We start from the raw sequence: 16289 nt of genomic DNA, 5'->3' as shown, positions 1-16289 counted from the left end.
AGCTACATTTATTTTTAGTAGTAGGACTCTGCTAACTGTACTCTAGAAGCAAGAAGTTGTATCTTGATGGCAAAAAATATTTAAAAAGCAATCCTAAGACTTCACAAGCAGTTTGGGGCCACTTAGTGTCAGAGCAAACATCCTGACCCAAGTATCATTCATGTCTTAAAGGGATCCCTCTGTTACATCAGTTTTCAATAATTAGTGTTGACGATAACATGAGTAATATTGTCAGTAAGAATATTTTAAAAGTATGTTCCATATACTCTGTTTAAGGAAATTACATTCAAAATTAGTTTCTGATTTTACTTAGTGACATTTAAATTGGTAAACTTATGTTAAATGGACTTTCTTCCCCAATGATATAAATGTTGAGTATTATTCAATGAGTGTGTGTACATACACATGCACACACCCATGCGTGTCTGTATTCCTCTATTGGTTACATCATGTTATCCTTCTATTCAATTTTTATTTGCCTATGTAAAATACTAGATTTTATATAATTCGTACTTAAATTTTTATGAGAATATTCAATTTACCATGCATAAGAATATATCGGGCATGGTGGTTCACGTATGTAATCCCAGCACTTCGGGAGACCAAGGTGGATCACGAGGTCAAGAGATGGAGACCATTCTGGCCAACATGGTGAAACCCCGTGTCTACTAAAAATACAAAAATTAGCTGGGCGTGGTGGCGCACGCCTGTAGTCCCAGCTACTCAGGAGGCTGAAGCAGGAGAATAATTTGAACCTGGGAGGTGGAGGTTGCAGTGAGCCAAGATCGTACCACTGCACTCCAGCCTGGCAACAGAGCCAAACTCCATCTCAAAAAAAAAGAATAAAAGAATATCTCGTTGAAAATTACATTCTTTTCTTTTTAACATAGAGCTGTCACACATGATTTTTTTTAGAAAAGAGACCAAATCATTAGCATGTTGTAAATGTATTTTAATGCCAGGAGTTATACCCATTTCCAGAATGGAAATGAATGTTATTTTACATATTTCTTAATTGTACTGTTTTATTGTTCTAAACAAATACGATTTCAATATTGCTTTGATAACAAGCTGTAGTCAGTTGTAATTCTAACTGATGGCAGGCAAATGAGTCAGAGAATCTCTTAATGTTGTAGCTTAAATTTTCTGAGGAACTAAGCCAAATGACTAGAAATATAAAGTTTTGTCTCCAAGGAAATGTCAAGTATTAATATCACAGTGAGAAAGGAAGTGCGTGGAGATGGAACAATTGATGAAAACCAAGTCCCCAGTTATAAGGAGACAACAGAGCACTTAAGCAAAGTATTTGGAACATGATTATCACTAGGGCATTTTAACTGATCCCTGTGCTGAAAGGAAGTAGCCTTGTTCGGCAACCTTCTATATTTGTACTTGTGGTTTGTTCTTCTCATGTCAATCTACCAAAAAAACCCAAAAACTTGTTTACCTTCAGATTAATTATAAAAGTTCCTGCTAATGCTCCTTCCCACACAAAGGTATGGATAAAACAAAAGGCAAAGAGAACAGTTTATGGAAGTAGACGATAGAAGATAGTGTAGTTTGCTGCTCTTCTCTAATCATCCATTGATGAGCCCTAAGCAACACTCTGAAGCTTTCTGACCCTCTTGTTTCCTCACCCTGAAATAAGAGATTTGGGCTAATCCCTGGAGAGTCTCCCACCTCTAAAAATATGTGGTTGTTTTGGTAGAATATGTATTGATTAACTCTACAGTGAAAAATACTTCTCCAACATTGGTTCTTTATGCTGGTGTTTCCCACATGTATCCTGCTGTGCTGTCACACTGACAAAGCTGCAAGCGTATCACCTGGTCCCATAGATCAGTGAACACAATATTTAGCCTGTCAGGATCTTGGCTTGTGTTGCTAAGTGATTTCTATCTCGGAACAGTCATCTACTTAGTGCCTTTGAGGAAAGATAATGTAATAGTCTTTTTAGTGTACTCTGCTGGAAAATTTGAAAGTTGTGTTGAAAAATGGTTGTTTATAAAGATGAAACTGTTTATGGTTTTCATAATCAGTTAACTTTCAATTACTTGTGCTTGTATGCTTAGATAGGGGGACAGTTGTGTTTGTAATCCAAACTCACATGTGTTGCTTGAAGTACATTCTGTAGTTTGTCTATGTGTTGGGGTAAGATACTGAAGGAGCAGCCCAGATGTTCCCTGTAATTGTTTTGGTGATATTTAATGTTAAAATGAGTTGTCAGTCTCTATACATTAATAGGTGATCTAGAAGCAGCAGAGTAAAACAGGTAGCAGGCACAGAATTGAAAATCTCCTTCAAATATACAGAAAGTAGGCACACCATTTATCAGTGAATTTAGAGTTCATATACTATGAAAATCTGGGGCCCATTTCCACTAAAAGCTGTTTATCACTTGTTTGTGGTATGTTCCTATTTATAGATTTTATTTCAATTATAGGAGACTAAATGTGTGTACTGTTAATTGATGATGATGGTATAATTACAACTTAAGAGTTTCCAGATTAGCTGGCCATGTTGTAAGTCATAGTGGTCAGAACACTGAGGATATGTCATTTAACTCAAAAGTTGATTTTTTTATTACCGTATATGTTATATAAAAGCTCAAGGGGAAACAAGTCAGTCATAAATGATCATGCATAGAAAATATGATGCTTTTTTAAAATGCTTTTTTCTTTAGCTTGTTAGTCTGAAAATAGCATAGGCCTTCAGATGGTGATATATCCAGAGAATGATTCTGTTGACAGTGACTATGCTTAGTGTTGAACTTTGTCATCCAGGAAGGAAATCAAAGAACCAAAAAGTCTTCCTTCCAAATGTTAGTGCACCTCAGGTTCTTCATGAGATTTCCTGTTATGCTCCTTTTCCCTTCTTATGTTCTTAAAATGCACTTGGTTTTTTTTTTCCTGTTTCCTTTGTCTATATTTTAAATTGCTTTTTAAATTTGAACACGTCATTATTTTAAGCACTTACTATAAGTCCAATTTGTAAATGAAATCTTGCCTATAATAAGTATATCAAGTTAAGGGTATGCAGTTCACAGATTTATTTTTACATGTTGACATTTATAAGTACATGTGGTAACTTAAGAAATCTTTTCATTACTTAATATGAAATTAGAACTTATTTAAGTCTTTATCTTATCACTGAAGAAGTGGGTTTCTAGTTAAAGATAAATTTTGTCTGATATAGGAGGAAATCAATTTCAAAAGAATGCCTATTTTTAAATAAATGACATATAACTTACTTTTGGATGAAAGAGAAAATATAAAATCACACTAATATTTGTAGCATCATGAAATATGCTCAGCAAAATCTTTTGATTGCTGAAGTTTCCTATACTCTAGTTGAAACTCGTTCATGTTTTCTTTAAGAAAAACAAACACAAAACATTTCTAGGAAACATGCTCTTAAAAATTATTTTCTTTAAAAATATTTTATATTTTTCTAAGCTTGTGCATTATTTTCTTTTGTACTATATTTTTAGTAATTTGATTAAAGTATTAGAACATTCAGTATAAAAGAAAAGTGAAGTTGATTATTTCCTTTATATGAAATCTAATTATTTTTTCTTATGAAATCCAGGCGATGTAGTTACAGGAAGCGATGCTCAGGTTTCTGTTCCTGTCCAGACTCTAACTGACCTCCAAGGTACAGTTACCATAACAACATAGTGTTTCTTTTTCTTTGCCTACAGTATTATCATTGCCTACTCCAAAACTCCATTTTTCTTTTTGCCCACCCTCCATTCATACTGTTTTCAATTCACTACCATTGTTCAGCCACTGAGTGGCACTATTGTTAAGAACAAAAGTCCCCTCTCATGTCATACCTTGGTGATGCCGAAAATGGCTGTGATGTGGGTTTTCTATTAGGTGTGCACAAGCCTCTTTGCAAAATCTGATTCACCCTATATTTTGCGGTTATTATAACATAGTACACTTTGTGTGCCAGCTAACACTGAGGTGTTCTTTTTGTTACACTGGTGCTCTGTGACAGTATTTGACCAATTAGTTCTGAAGTGAGACATCTTATGTGCTATGATTAGCCAGAAATACTTATATTTTACCTGAAATAATTACAACCTGATTTTGAAATGTTTTTAAGTATTGCCTTTGAATTATGAATTATATTAACACAATTAAAGTACAGTGTAGCAAATCTTCATTTATGGTAACTGGCAATGGTTTTAAAAAAAGAATGTTTAAATATCATATCCATTTGTTCAAAATATAGAAAAATATAGTTTTTAAATAAATAGAAAAAGTGATCATCTACCTCCTATGCAATTTTAAAACATATAAATACTTAAAGTGGCTGCATTAATCTTTTATTATGCAGTCTTTTAGATGAAATATGCCATAGAGAGGATTTCTGTGTTAAATGGAAGCCTAGAGTAACTTTAAGAATCTCCTATTCAAATTCAGACTAAAATGATAGCAGTATTAATTAAAATCCATATCATGTTTTTCTTAATTTAAAATACCACATAATATAGTCATGCTAGTAGTATTAAAATACTGTTTTAATAATGATATGTCCTCATATTATCCATTTTTTTAGGGGGGTGGAACAGAAAAGAATGGGTTGTGATTAAGAGATTGATATATTGGGTTAACTTAAAAAACAAAAACCCACCACATTGTGGCAATAGAGGAGTAAGCTTTCACTTCTATATATAGTTCTGTGTCTCACAGGTATAGTTTCGGGAGGTATTCTGGTAATTGAACCAGATGAACTTCAAGGGCTTTTCTAGCTCAGGGATTCCATGAAGAGCTGTTCATTCTTGCTGTCTGTTAAATGATCTACATAATAGAGGAGTATAATAGCATGGACAAGAGGAAAGGCAGCTAATGTCTGCATGATTTCTCTTTAGCTTTGCACTTAGATGAATGTTAATGTGATCATCTGATACGGAGAGAATTTACAAGACTTAAATTTGTTTTCTAAAATTAAATTCTGAGCCCCACAGACAACTTTTTAACATGTGTTTTGTTGTCCCAACATTAATTGCTACAGAGTAGATCTTTGGCTTCTCTGTAAGACATAGGATATGGAGCCCAATTTATACCTATGGAAAGAAAAGCTAAGAGTCAGCTTGCTTATTCTGACTTCTGCTTATATGCTATTAATAAATCCAGTTTTTTTCCTACAAACCAGAGCCACAGGAGTAACATAACTGTTTAACTAGAACTTCAAAGAGGGAGGTTGTATTGTTTTGTTCAAATACCTCGTGTTATATAAGTAGAATTATCTCATTTGTTTATTCAACAAGTATTTATTGAGTGCCTGCTGCTGTGTCAAGCCTGTTTTCATTGGTCCCTTGGCTTTCCCTACAGCTTTACCTGGTTGTTTGGGCATTACCTTTGCTTTAGGTGACCCAGTTAAGCCTACATAGTCGGGAACCAGCTCTTTTACGAGATACCCTATTCAGAATCACCTCTGCCTCCCATACCCTAGCACAGATTGTATCAGTCTGATAAGGAGAGTTCCAGCTACTTTAATAGATGTGAATCACAAATAAACAGCTTTTAGTCTGTGATGATGATTTTGACAATGATAGACAATGAGAGTACACCTACCTGATTTGGGGAAGTCACTTTTTGTCTTCCTCAACATATTCCCTGAAGAGTACCAAGAAACAAGGGGAAGTAGAAGTAAACCAAAATAGTGGTAGCAGAAAAAAAAATTCTATCTATGCTTAATATAATCAATGTCAAGGAATTAAACTATTTAGACTTTCCCAGGTGTCTTTTTTCAAAGCAATGAAGTAAATTTCAAGAAATAAAGTAAGTATCAATACTTTTGATGATTCCTTGATTATAGATAGTCTTTATTTCTAATGAAATTTTACGTCTGTATCTTTGACTTTTAACACAGCAGTTATATGGGCTTTTATTTTTAAGAAAAAACCTGAATATAAGGTGAGATTCCATAATTTATATCAATAAGTAATTTTTAGAGAATTATTCAAAAATTTCATTTTATATCTTGCAGTGTAGGTTGCAATCACACACCAAAACAAAGCCACAGCAGACTTTGTTTATCAAAGACTTAGTAAGGTTCTTCAAAATTAGTTTTAGAAATTGCATACTTACCCCCAGAAACCTTTGTCAAGACATATTTATTTATGAATTTATTCACAAATCAAAAAGCTTTAAACACAGGCACACACACAAGACATATATTTTTTTTTTTTTCATTATTATACTTTAGGTTTTAGGGTACATGTGCACAATATGCAGGTTTGTTACATATGTATCCATGTGCCGTGTTGGTTTGCTGCATCCATTAACTCGTCATTTAGCATTAGGTATATCTCCTAATGCTGTCCCTCCCCCTTCCCCCCAACCTACAACAGTCCCCAGAGTGTGATGTTCCCCTTCCTGTGTCCGTGTGTTCTCATTGTTCAATTCCCACCTATGAGTGAGAACATGCGGTGTTTGGTTTTTTTGTCCTTGCGATAGTTTACTGAGAATGATGTTTTCCAGTTTCATCCATGTCCCTACAAAGGACATGAACTCATCATTTTTTATGGCTGCATAGTATTCCATGGTGTATATGTGCCACATTTTCTTAATCCAGTCTATCGTTGTTGGACATTTGGGTTGGTTCCAACTCTTTGCTATTGTGAATAGTGCCGCAATAAACATACGTGTGCATGTGTCTTTATAGCAGCATGATTTATAGTCCTTTGGATATATACTCAGTAATGGGATGGCTGGGTCAAATGGTATTTCTAGTTCTAGATCCCTGAGGAATCGCCACACTGACTTCCACAATGGTTGAACTAGTTTACAGTCCCACCAACAGTGTAAAAGTGTTCCTATTTCTCCACATCCTCTCCAGCACCTGTTGTTCCCTGACTTTTTAATGATGGCCATTCTAACTGGTGTGAGATGGTATCTCATTGTGGTTTTGATTTGCATTTCTCTGATGGCCAGTGATGATGAGCATTTTTGCATGTGTTTTTTGGCTGCATAAATGTCTTCTTTCGAGAAGTGTATGTTCATGTCCTTTGCCCACTTTTTGATGGGGTTGTTTTTTTCTTGTAAATTTGTTTGAGTTCATTGTAGATTCTGGATATTAGCCCTTTGTCAGATGAGTAGGTTGCAAAAATTTTCTCCCATTCTGTAGGTTGCCTGTTCACTCTGATGGTAGTTTCTTTTGTTGTGCAGAAGTTCTTTAGTTTAATTAGATCCCATTTGTCAATTTTGGCTTTTGTTGCCATTGCTTTTGGTGTTTTAGACATGAAGTTCTTGCCCATGCCTATGTCCTGAATGGTATTGCCTAGGCTTTCTTCTAGGGTTTCTATGGTTTTAGGTCTAACGTGTAAGTCTTTAATGCATCTTGAATTAATTTTTGTATAAGGTGTAAGGAAGGGATCCAGTTTCAGCTTTCTACATATGGCTAGCCAGTTTTCCCAGCACCATTTATTAAATAGGGAATCCTTTCCCCATTTCTTGTTTTTGTCAGGTTTGTCAAAGATCAGATAGTTGTAGATATGGGGCGTTATTTCTGAGGGCTCTGTTCTGTTCCATTGATCTATGTCTCTGTTGTGGTACCAGTACCATGCTGTTTTGGTTACTGTAGCCTTATAGTATAGTTTGAAGTCAGGTAGCATGATGCCTCCAGCTTTGTTCTATTGGCTTAGGATTGACTTGGCGATGCGGGCTCTTTTTTGGTTCCATATGAATTTTAAAGTAGTTTTTTCCAATTCTGTGAAGAAAATCATTGGTAGCTTGATGGGGATGGCATTGAATCTATAAATTACCTTGGGCAGTATGGCCATTTTCACGATATTGATTCTTCCAACCCATGAACATGGAATGTTCTTCCATTTGTTTGTGTCCTCTTTTATTTCATTGAGTAGTGGTTTGTAGTTCTCCTTGAAGAGGTCCTTCACATCCCTTGTAAGTTGGATTCCTAGGTATTTTATTCTCTTTGAAGCAATTGTGAATAGGAGTTCACTCATGATTTGGCTCTCTGTTTGTCTGTGATTGGTGTACAAGAATGCTTGTGATTTTTGTACATTGATTTTGTATCCTGAGACTTTGCTGAAGTTGCTAATCAGCTTAAGGAGATTTTGGGCTGAGACAATGGGGTTTTCTAGATATACAATCATGTCATCTGCAAACAGGGACAATTTGACTTCCTGTTTTCCTAATTGAATACCCTTTATTTCCTTCTCCTGCCTGATTGCCCTGGCCAGAACTTCCAGCACTATGTTGAATAGGAATGGTGAGAGAGGCCATCCCTGTCTTGTGCCAGTTTTCAAAGGGAATGCTTCCAGTGTTTGCCCATTCAGTATGATATTGGCTGTGAGTTTGTCATAGATAGCTCTTATTATTTTGAGATACGTCCCATCAATACCTAATTTATTGAGAGTTTTTAGCATGAAGGGTTGTTGAATTTTGTCAAAGGCCTTTTCTGCATCTATTGAGATAATTATGTGGTTTTTGTCTTTGGTTCTGTTTATATGCTGGATTACATTTATTGATTTTCATATGTTGAACCCGCCTTGCATCCCAGGGATGAAGCCCACTTGATCATGGTGTATAAGCTTTTTGATGTGCTGCTGGATTCGGTTTGCCAGTATTTTATTGAGGATTTTTGCATCAATGTTCATCATGGATATTGGTCTGAAATTCTCTTTTTTGGTTGTGTCTCTGCCAGGCTTTGGTATCAGGATGATGCTGGCCTCATAAAATGTGTTAGGGTGGATTCCCTCTTTTTCTGTCGATTGGAATAGTTTCAGAAGGAATGGTACCAGTTCCTCCTTGTAGCTCTGGTAGAATTCGACTTTGAATCCATCAGGTCCTGGACTCTTTTTGGTTGGTAAGCTATTGATTATTGCCACAATTTCAGAGCCTGTTATTGGTTTATTCAGAGATTCAGCTTCTTCCTGGTTTAGTCTTGGGAGGGTGTATTTGTCGAGGAATTTATCCATTTCTTCTAGATTTTCTAGTTTATTTGCGTAGAGGTGTTTGTAGTATTCTCTGATGGTAGATTGTATTTCTGTGGGATCGGTGGTGATAACCCCTTTTTCATTTTTTATTGCATCTACTTGATTGTTCTCTCTTTTCTTCATTATTAGTCTTGCTAGCAGTCTATCAATTTTGTTGATCTTTTCAAAAAAACAGCTCCTGGATTCATTAATTTTTTGAAGGGTTTTTTGTGTCTCTATTTCCTTCAGTTCTGCTCTGATTTTAGTTATTTCTTGTCTTCTGCTAGCTTTTGAATGTGTTTGCTCTTGCTTTTCTAGTTCTTTTAATTGTGATGTTAGGGTGTCAATTTTGGATCTTTCCTGCTTTCTCTTGTGAGCATTTAGTGCTATAAATTTCCCTCTACACACTGCTTTGAAGGTGTCGCAGAGATTCTGGTATGTTGTGTCTTTGTTCTCGTTGGTTTCAAAGAACATCTTTATTTCTGCCTTCATTTCATTATGTACCCAATAGTCATTCAGGAGCAGGTTGTTCAGTTTCCATGTAGTTGAGCGGTTTTGAGTGAGTTTCTTAATCCTGAGTTCTAGTTTGATTCCACTGTGGTCTGAGAGACAGTTTGTTATAATTTCTGTTGTTTTACATTTGCTGAGGAGAGCTTTACTTCCAACTATGTGGTCAATTTTGGAATAGGTGTGGTGTGGTGCTGAAAAAAATGTATATTCTGTTGATTTGGGGTGGAGAGTTCTGTAGATGTCTATTAGGTCCACTTTGTGCAGAGCTGAGTTCAATTCCTGGATATCCTTGTTAACTTTCTGTCTCGTTGATCTGTCTAATGTTGAGAGTAGGGTGTTAGAATCTCCCATTATTATTGTGTGGGAGTTTAAATCCCTTTGTAGGTCACTCAGGACTTGCTTTATGAATCTGGGTGCTCCTGTGTTGGGTGCATATATATTTAGGATAGTTAGCTCTTCTTGTTGAATTGATCCATTTACCATTATGTAATGGCCTTCTTTGTCTCCTTTGATCTTTGTTGGTTTAAAGTCTATTTTTAAAGAGAATCTGGAATTTGTAACAACAGAAGTACAGTCAGCCGTCTGTATCCATGAGTTTCACATCTCTGGATTCAGCCAACTACAGGTCAAAAATATTCAGAAAAAAAAAATGATTCTCTACTGAACATGTACAGACATTTTTCTTATAACTCCCTACACAAAATGGTACAACCACCATTTACATAGCATTTACATTGTATTAGGTATTATAAATAATTCAGAGATGACTTAAAGTATAAAGGAGGATATGCGTAGGTTATTTAAAAATAGTACCGCCATTTTATATAAGAGACTATAGCATCCTTGGATTTTGGTATCCACAGCGGTCCTGAAACCAATCTCCCATGGATGCTGAGGGATGACTAGATTTAGGTATTAACATAAAATGGACCATTAGGAAAGAAATTTAGATTTTTAAAAATAATTTCCATAGGTATCTTTAAAATTTATATTTGTGTATATGCATTTGTGTTATGGATGTAAATATGCATATACATACACACAGATGTCTATGACATCAGATTGTTTTAAATCTAAAAAGGTTAAAAAAAAAACTTCCTGTCCTGGTAACCACTGTTGATATTCTTAAGGTAAAACTAAAATATGTGACATTAGATGATTCCAATTAATTAAAGGTACTACATGAAAAATGGGGATGCAGGGGAATCTCCATTTTCTCCTCCCACCTTTCTGCCAGCCCATTTCCCCAAGGGTAACCATTGTTAAGTTTCTTATGATTTCTTCCAGGAGAAAAAAATATATATTAAATTGAGGCATAATGTGGGAGTCACATTAATGTGGTAAGAGCTCATTTGTTTGGAGGTGACTTTCTCTCTGGACCATCAAGAAGAAAGCACTGACAAAAATGTCCCAGTGTAAATGAAAAGCAACAAGTTGGTAGAACAAGGAGAGGGATATCAAGTCAGTCAGCCGGAGTAGGACAGAGTAATGACAAGAAAAAGAGACAGCTTCCACTCACAAGAGTGAGGGAAGATACCAAAAAAACAAAAATGGTCCTCATAGATGGCACTATATTGATTGGCTGCTCTGGTTATGTTGAGATGTGATAGACCTGAAACACAACAAGTAGTTCCATTATGTTCAGTGTAATCATTTTAAGGCAGAGAAATATATGTAAAATGAATTTTGGGAAGCATCAGTTAGCTAGAAAATGCATTTTTGTGGAACATCTATTCCAAAAGACATTGAATAAATGAGTTGTTTTTGGACTGAAAACAAGATCAGAATTTGCCCTTTACTTTCAAAAGGCCTCATTCTATTTTGCTTTAATCTAATTTTAGGTCACATTTACATCAGCCCACTTGGCACAACCCTTATGAGATAGGGAGGGTGGTACAGTTTTGTCTAGCACGGGCCCTGGAGTCAAGCCTGGGTTTGAATTCAGGCTCCATCACTGCCTTGCTGGATGACCTGGGGAAGTTACTTAACCTCTTATTTGTAAAGAGAGAATAAGAGCAGCTACTTCAAGGGTTGTTGCTGGACATCATCACAGCACCTGTTGCATAGTGAGGGCTCTAGGGTGCTACCTGCTCAGGTAGTGGTGATGATAGCACCATTATGTGCTTTCCTCAAATACCTCTCTGACTCTCAGAATCAAATAATGAAGGAGCTCATTCCACACATCTATCTTTTCTTATTATTTCTGATATTCTAAAGACACATGTTTGCATGCAGGTACCCAATCCAACAGTGTTTGACTTTTGTGGTCAGGCTAGAGAATGTCTATTCCAGGGTCATCAAGTACAACCTGTGTCTGTTCACTCTTGTGACAGCAAGATGCGTGTCTTTCATTAGTAGACATTAGCCTTTTTGCTGTCTATCACTGAAGTCTGCAAGGAAACAAACTGGTACTATATAGGGACCAGATGCCTCATTGTCTTGGTCACTATATAAAGTCAAGGTTATCCCCTTTCTGTGGCCACAGAACAGGGGTTCCCAGGTTTTTCCCTTTCTGCTCATCTAGGTTATACGTTCCCAGCAAGTCCCCCCGTAGACCTCCTGGCCTCCTGAACATTTTGCCTTTGGGTGTCCAGTGTCCACCTTCCTCAGATGACCTCAGGTGTACTGGGGTTCTGCCTGTCTATTTGGTAACATGCCCACCCCCTTTTCTTATTTCCTATTGAATTTAGTAATAAAAAATCCATGAAAATATTATTCATGGGACATGGTAGGAGCTTAATAAGCATTTTTCCTTCCTCTTTCCTTCTCCCCCAGCCATTTTGCAGTCAGGAATCTCCACTGATGCCTATGAAGCTCATTCAGTCATTTTAGGCTCTTGACAAATTACCTCCAATGACATAGAGCACACAGGGCACAGTACTTTTATTGAGTGTTTCAGAGAGGGAAAGGGAAGGAAGGAAGGACATAAGATAGCTAGACACAGCTTTGTCTCGTCCGATCAGTAACTTTGTGCAACTTACCAAAAAAAAAAAAAAAAAGATAACTACTTCTGTGCAGATATAGCTCACACCAGGGCACATGACTTAATAAGCAGACTGTGGCCTGGATTTCAGTTGCTCTGCCAGGCAGTCTTATGTGACGCATATATGATGGTTCTATACCTAGTGCCAGTTAGTTGAAGTCTGTGGGAAATCATTGAGATGTGCAGCCAGTGTCCTACCAGGAGGGGTTTCAATGATCCTGTCAAGAGAGAACCTGTGAATCCACAATCCAGAGTACTGCATATTAAACTATGTGCTCTAGATTTGGAAGCCATCTCTATGCCTTCCACTAGACATGGTTTATGTCTACGCAGAGCATATGCTAGACACCACACTAAACCCTTTACATTATCATTTAGGACACACAGCTACTTGTAGATGAGAACTATGGCCAGTGGAGGGTCAGTGACTTGTTCAAGGCCATACAACTAGATATCAACCGAGTTCAGACTCAATCCTAGCTGTGTCTGACCCACTAGATAGTGGCTTGGGGAATTCTACCCTGTAAACATCTCTCAAATCTACCACCACAGACTCAGTTGAAGGCCATAATCTCTTGCCTGGACCAACGCAACAGATAGTCACTCAACCAAGCCCTTATAATCCTCAATTTTCTGGCCTAAAATCTGTAGTAACTGCCATCAACCACCAATGAAATAAAGGCCAGACCCCTTAAGATGAGAATAAGGAGCTCTTCTTGATCTGTCAGACCCTTGATCTGGCCTCATCTTCCCACTATCCTCCACTCTCCAGACTGGATGATCAAGAGGGAAACTAAGCTCATGTTTAGGGTACCAGCAACTTGGTTTTTTTCTTAAAAAAAAAAAAAAAAACCCTTTAATTTTAGGTTCTGTGGTACATGTGCAGGCTTGTTACATAGGTAAACGTGTGGCATGGGGGTTTGCTATACAGATTATTTCATCACCCAGGTACTAAGCCTAGTACCCAATAGTTTTTTTTTTACTCTCTCCATCCTCCCACCCTCCACATTCAAGTAAGCCCCAGTGTCTGTTGTTCTCCTCTTTGTGTCCACGTGTTCTCATCATTAGTTCTCACTTATAAGTGAGAACATGTGGTATTTGGTTTTCTGTTCCTGTGTTAGTTTGCTAAAGATAATGGCCCCCAGCTCCATCTATGTTCCTACAAAGAACATGATGTTCTTTTGTATGGTTGTATAGAATTCCATGGTGTATAATGGGGTACCTTCAACTTTGGAAAAAATTTGATAATTGATCCTCCCCCAAAAAACATTGAAATAATCATCAAATTTTTTAGAAAGCACTCTGTTGAACTTAATCTTTCTTTTTACTTTGATATTGATATCATTTTCAATTACATATTGATGGCAGGGAGCACCAAAGGTTTTAATCAGGCCCTGATTAAGCTAGATGTTCCTAGTACAATGCCTTTGAAAATACTGTGTTCTCCACTAGAAAGGACCCTCCCTGACCCACCACAACCATTTCCTCTTGAGTTTTAAGATCTAGCTCACACTCTTAATTGTCTGAGACAAGATTGGACACTCCCCCTTTTGTGCACACAAAGTGCTGTTGTTTGTACTTCAGTGTTCACTTTTGCTACCTAGGGTTGTAGGTTAGTGTGTATACAAGTCTGTATTCCCTGCATGGCTATTTTGGGAGTTTCTTAAGAGCTTCTGTTATGTTCATACTTCCCTCCCCAGTGCTAGAGAGCTTTCTTTAGGCATTTCATAAGTTCACTCTGCATAGGGCTCGTTCCCCATGTTTGGTCATGAATGAAAGATTACCTACATGCATTAATACATGCACACCCTAGATGGCTTAAGATGAGCCTATATTTAATGTATTTAAGACTGTCTTACAATCTAAAATAATTTTAAATAAATGTCATGGGTCAGAAATCCTGAAGACCAAACTGTGAGACAGATTTATGGTTAAGACATTTATTGGGCAGCATCCTTGAGATCAGTACCTGGGGAGTGAAAGAAGCAACATTGGCAGGGGGAGAGCTAAACCGCTTTGCAGTTGCTTCTGGAACCCTCTGGGGCTGGGGTAGTCCTCTAGAGTTGTCCACCTTGAGGCAAGGGGGCCAGCTTTTACTTGTCAACTCAAACCAGTCACTGGATTGGAGTTAATTCCCAGGTAAGGGGCATGACCTTGGGCAAGGAAGCTCTCTTCAGCTGCGGGCAGTTTCCAGAGAAGAACTCAGGGGAGCCATCAGCAGCCAGCATTTCCAGCAGCTGGGGGAAATAAGTGCCTTGGACCTGAGGAGGGAACTGGGCAGGGCCCCCAGCAGCATATTTTAGAATGTGCCTCTAAGAATAGGCTTTAAATTTTAGTGCAACAAAAATGTTTCGTGCTGTTCCTCTCTTTGTCGAAAAAAAAAGGTATGTCGAGAGCTTTGGAACCACTATGTAGCTTATGGGGTTACAAGCTTGCTGAGAATACTGACCAAACAGCTCAGGAGCTGTCCAGGGGAAGCCTGGATAAGCCCACATCCATTTACTCCAGTGTGCCATACAAATGTGATCAGATTCTATGCATGCTAGATATGAAAAAGGCAGAGAAGTCTGAGAGTGCATCCTTTTGTCTTGAGGCAAGACTACTCCAGGTACCTTGGCTTTTCCTATGTATCTCCAGAGGAAATACAGTTGTCCCTCAGTATCTGTGGGGGATTGGTTCCAGGACCCCTGTGGATACCAAAATCCACATATGCTCAAGTCTCTTATATAAAATGGTATAGCGTTTTCATATAACCTATGCACATTTTCCTCTATACTTCATCTCTAGATTACTTATAATACCAAATACAATGGAAATGCTATGTTATACTGGGTTTGTTGTTGTTGTTGTTGAGACAGGGTCCCACTCTGTTGCCCAGACTGGAGTGCAGTGGTGCAGTCATGGCTCACTGCAGCCTCTACCCCCTGGGCTCAAGTAATTCTCTCTCTTTAGCTTCCTAAGTAGGTAGGACCACAGGTGTGTGCCATCACACCTGGCTACTTTTTCATTTTTATTGTAGAAATCAGTGGACTACAGGCATGCACCACTACTCTGTCTCACAGTTTGGTTCTCACTCTGTTGCCCAGGTTGGTCTCAAACTCCTGGGCTCAGGCAGTCCTCCTGCCTCGGCCTCCCAGAGTGCTGAAATCACAGGTGGGAGGCACTGCACCCGGCCTGTTATATTTTTTTTTTTATATTTTTGATCCGTTGGTTAAATCTCCAGGTGTGGAACCTGCAGGCATGGACAGTAGACTGTGCCCTCCATCATCCCTTTGGGAACATGTTCTGGTGACTCCATTTTCTTTTTTTTTTATCTTTTTATTATTATACTTTAGGTTTTAGGGTACATGTGCACATTGTGCAGGTTTGTTACATATGTATCCATGTGCCACGTTGGTGTGCTGCACCCATTAACTCGTCATTTAGCATTAGGTATATCTCCTAATGCTGTCCCTCCCCCCTCCCCCCACCCCACAACAGTCCCCAGAGTGTGATGTTCCCCTTCCTGTGTCCATGAGTTCCCATTGTTCAATTCCACCCTATGAGTGAGAACATGCGGTGTTTGGTTTTTTGTCCTTGCGATAGTTTACTGAGAATGATGTTTTCCAGTTTCATCTATGTCCCTACAAAGGACATGAACTCATCATTTTTTATGGCTGCATAGTATTCCATGGTGTATATGTGCCACATTTTCTTAATCTAGTCTGTCGTTGTTGGACATTGGGGTTGGTTCCAAGTCTTTGCTATTGTGAATAGTGCCGCAATAAACATATGTGTACATGTGTTTTTATAGCAGCATGATTTATAGTCCTTTGGGTATATACCCAGTAATGGGATGGCTGGGTC

At 37.8% G+C, this 16289-nt stretch overlaps 1 protein-coding gene across 11 annotated transcripts in view; it reads left to right on the top strand.

Annotated features, from left to right (window-relative positions):
• The window catches only part of TBC1D5 (TBC1 domain family member 5), a 590707-nt gene that overhangs the window by 506468 nt on the left and 67950 nt on the right, over window positions 1-16289 (top strand). For 10 of the 11 annotated variants that reach the window (XM_032143402.2, XM_058433544.1, XM_058433546.1 and 7 more), the window contains one exon: window positions 3589-3654. The exons of the other annotated variant lie outside the window; for it this stretch is intronic. In XM_032143402.2, coding sequence (XP_031999293.1) covers window positions 3589-3654 — 66 coding nt within the window. The remainder of the gene's footprint in view (window positions 1-3588; window positions 3655-16289) is intronic. 11 annotated transcript variants of the gene reach the window in all.

Source organism: Hylobates moloch, unplaced genomic scaffold (genome assembly GCF_009828535.3).
Source record: "Hylobates moloch isolate HMO894 unplaced genomic scaffold, HMol_V3 SCAFFOLD_22, whole genome shotgun sequence".
NCBI classification, from domain to species: domain Eukaryota; kingdom Metazoa; phylum Chordata; class Mammalia; order Primates; family Hylobatidae; genus Hylobates; species Hylobates moloch.
Note: the sequence above shows the minus strand (reverse complement) of the source record. Positions and strands in the feature narration are given on the sequence as shown.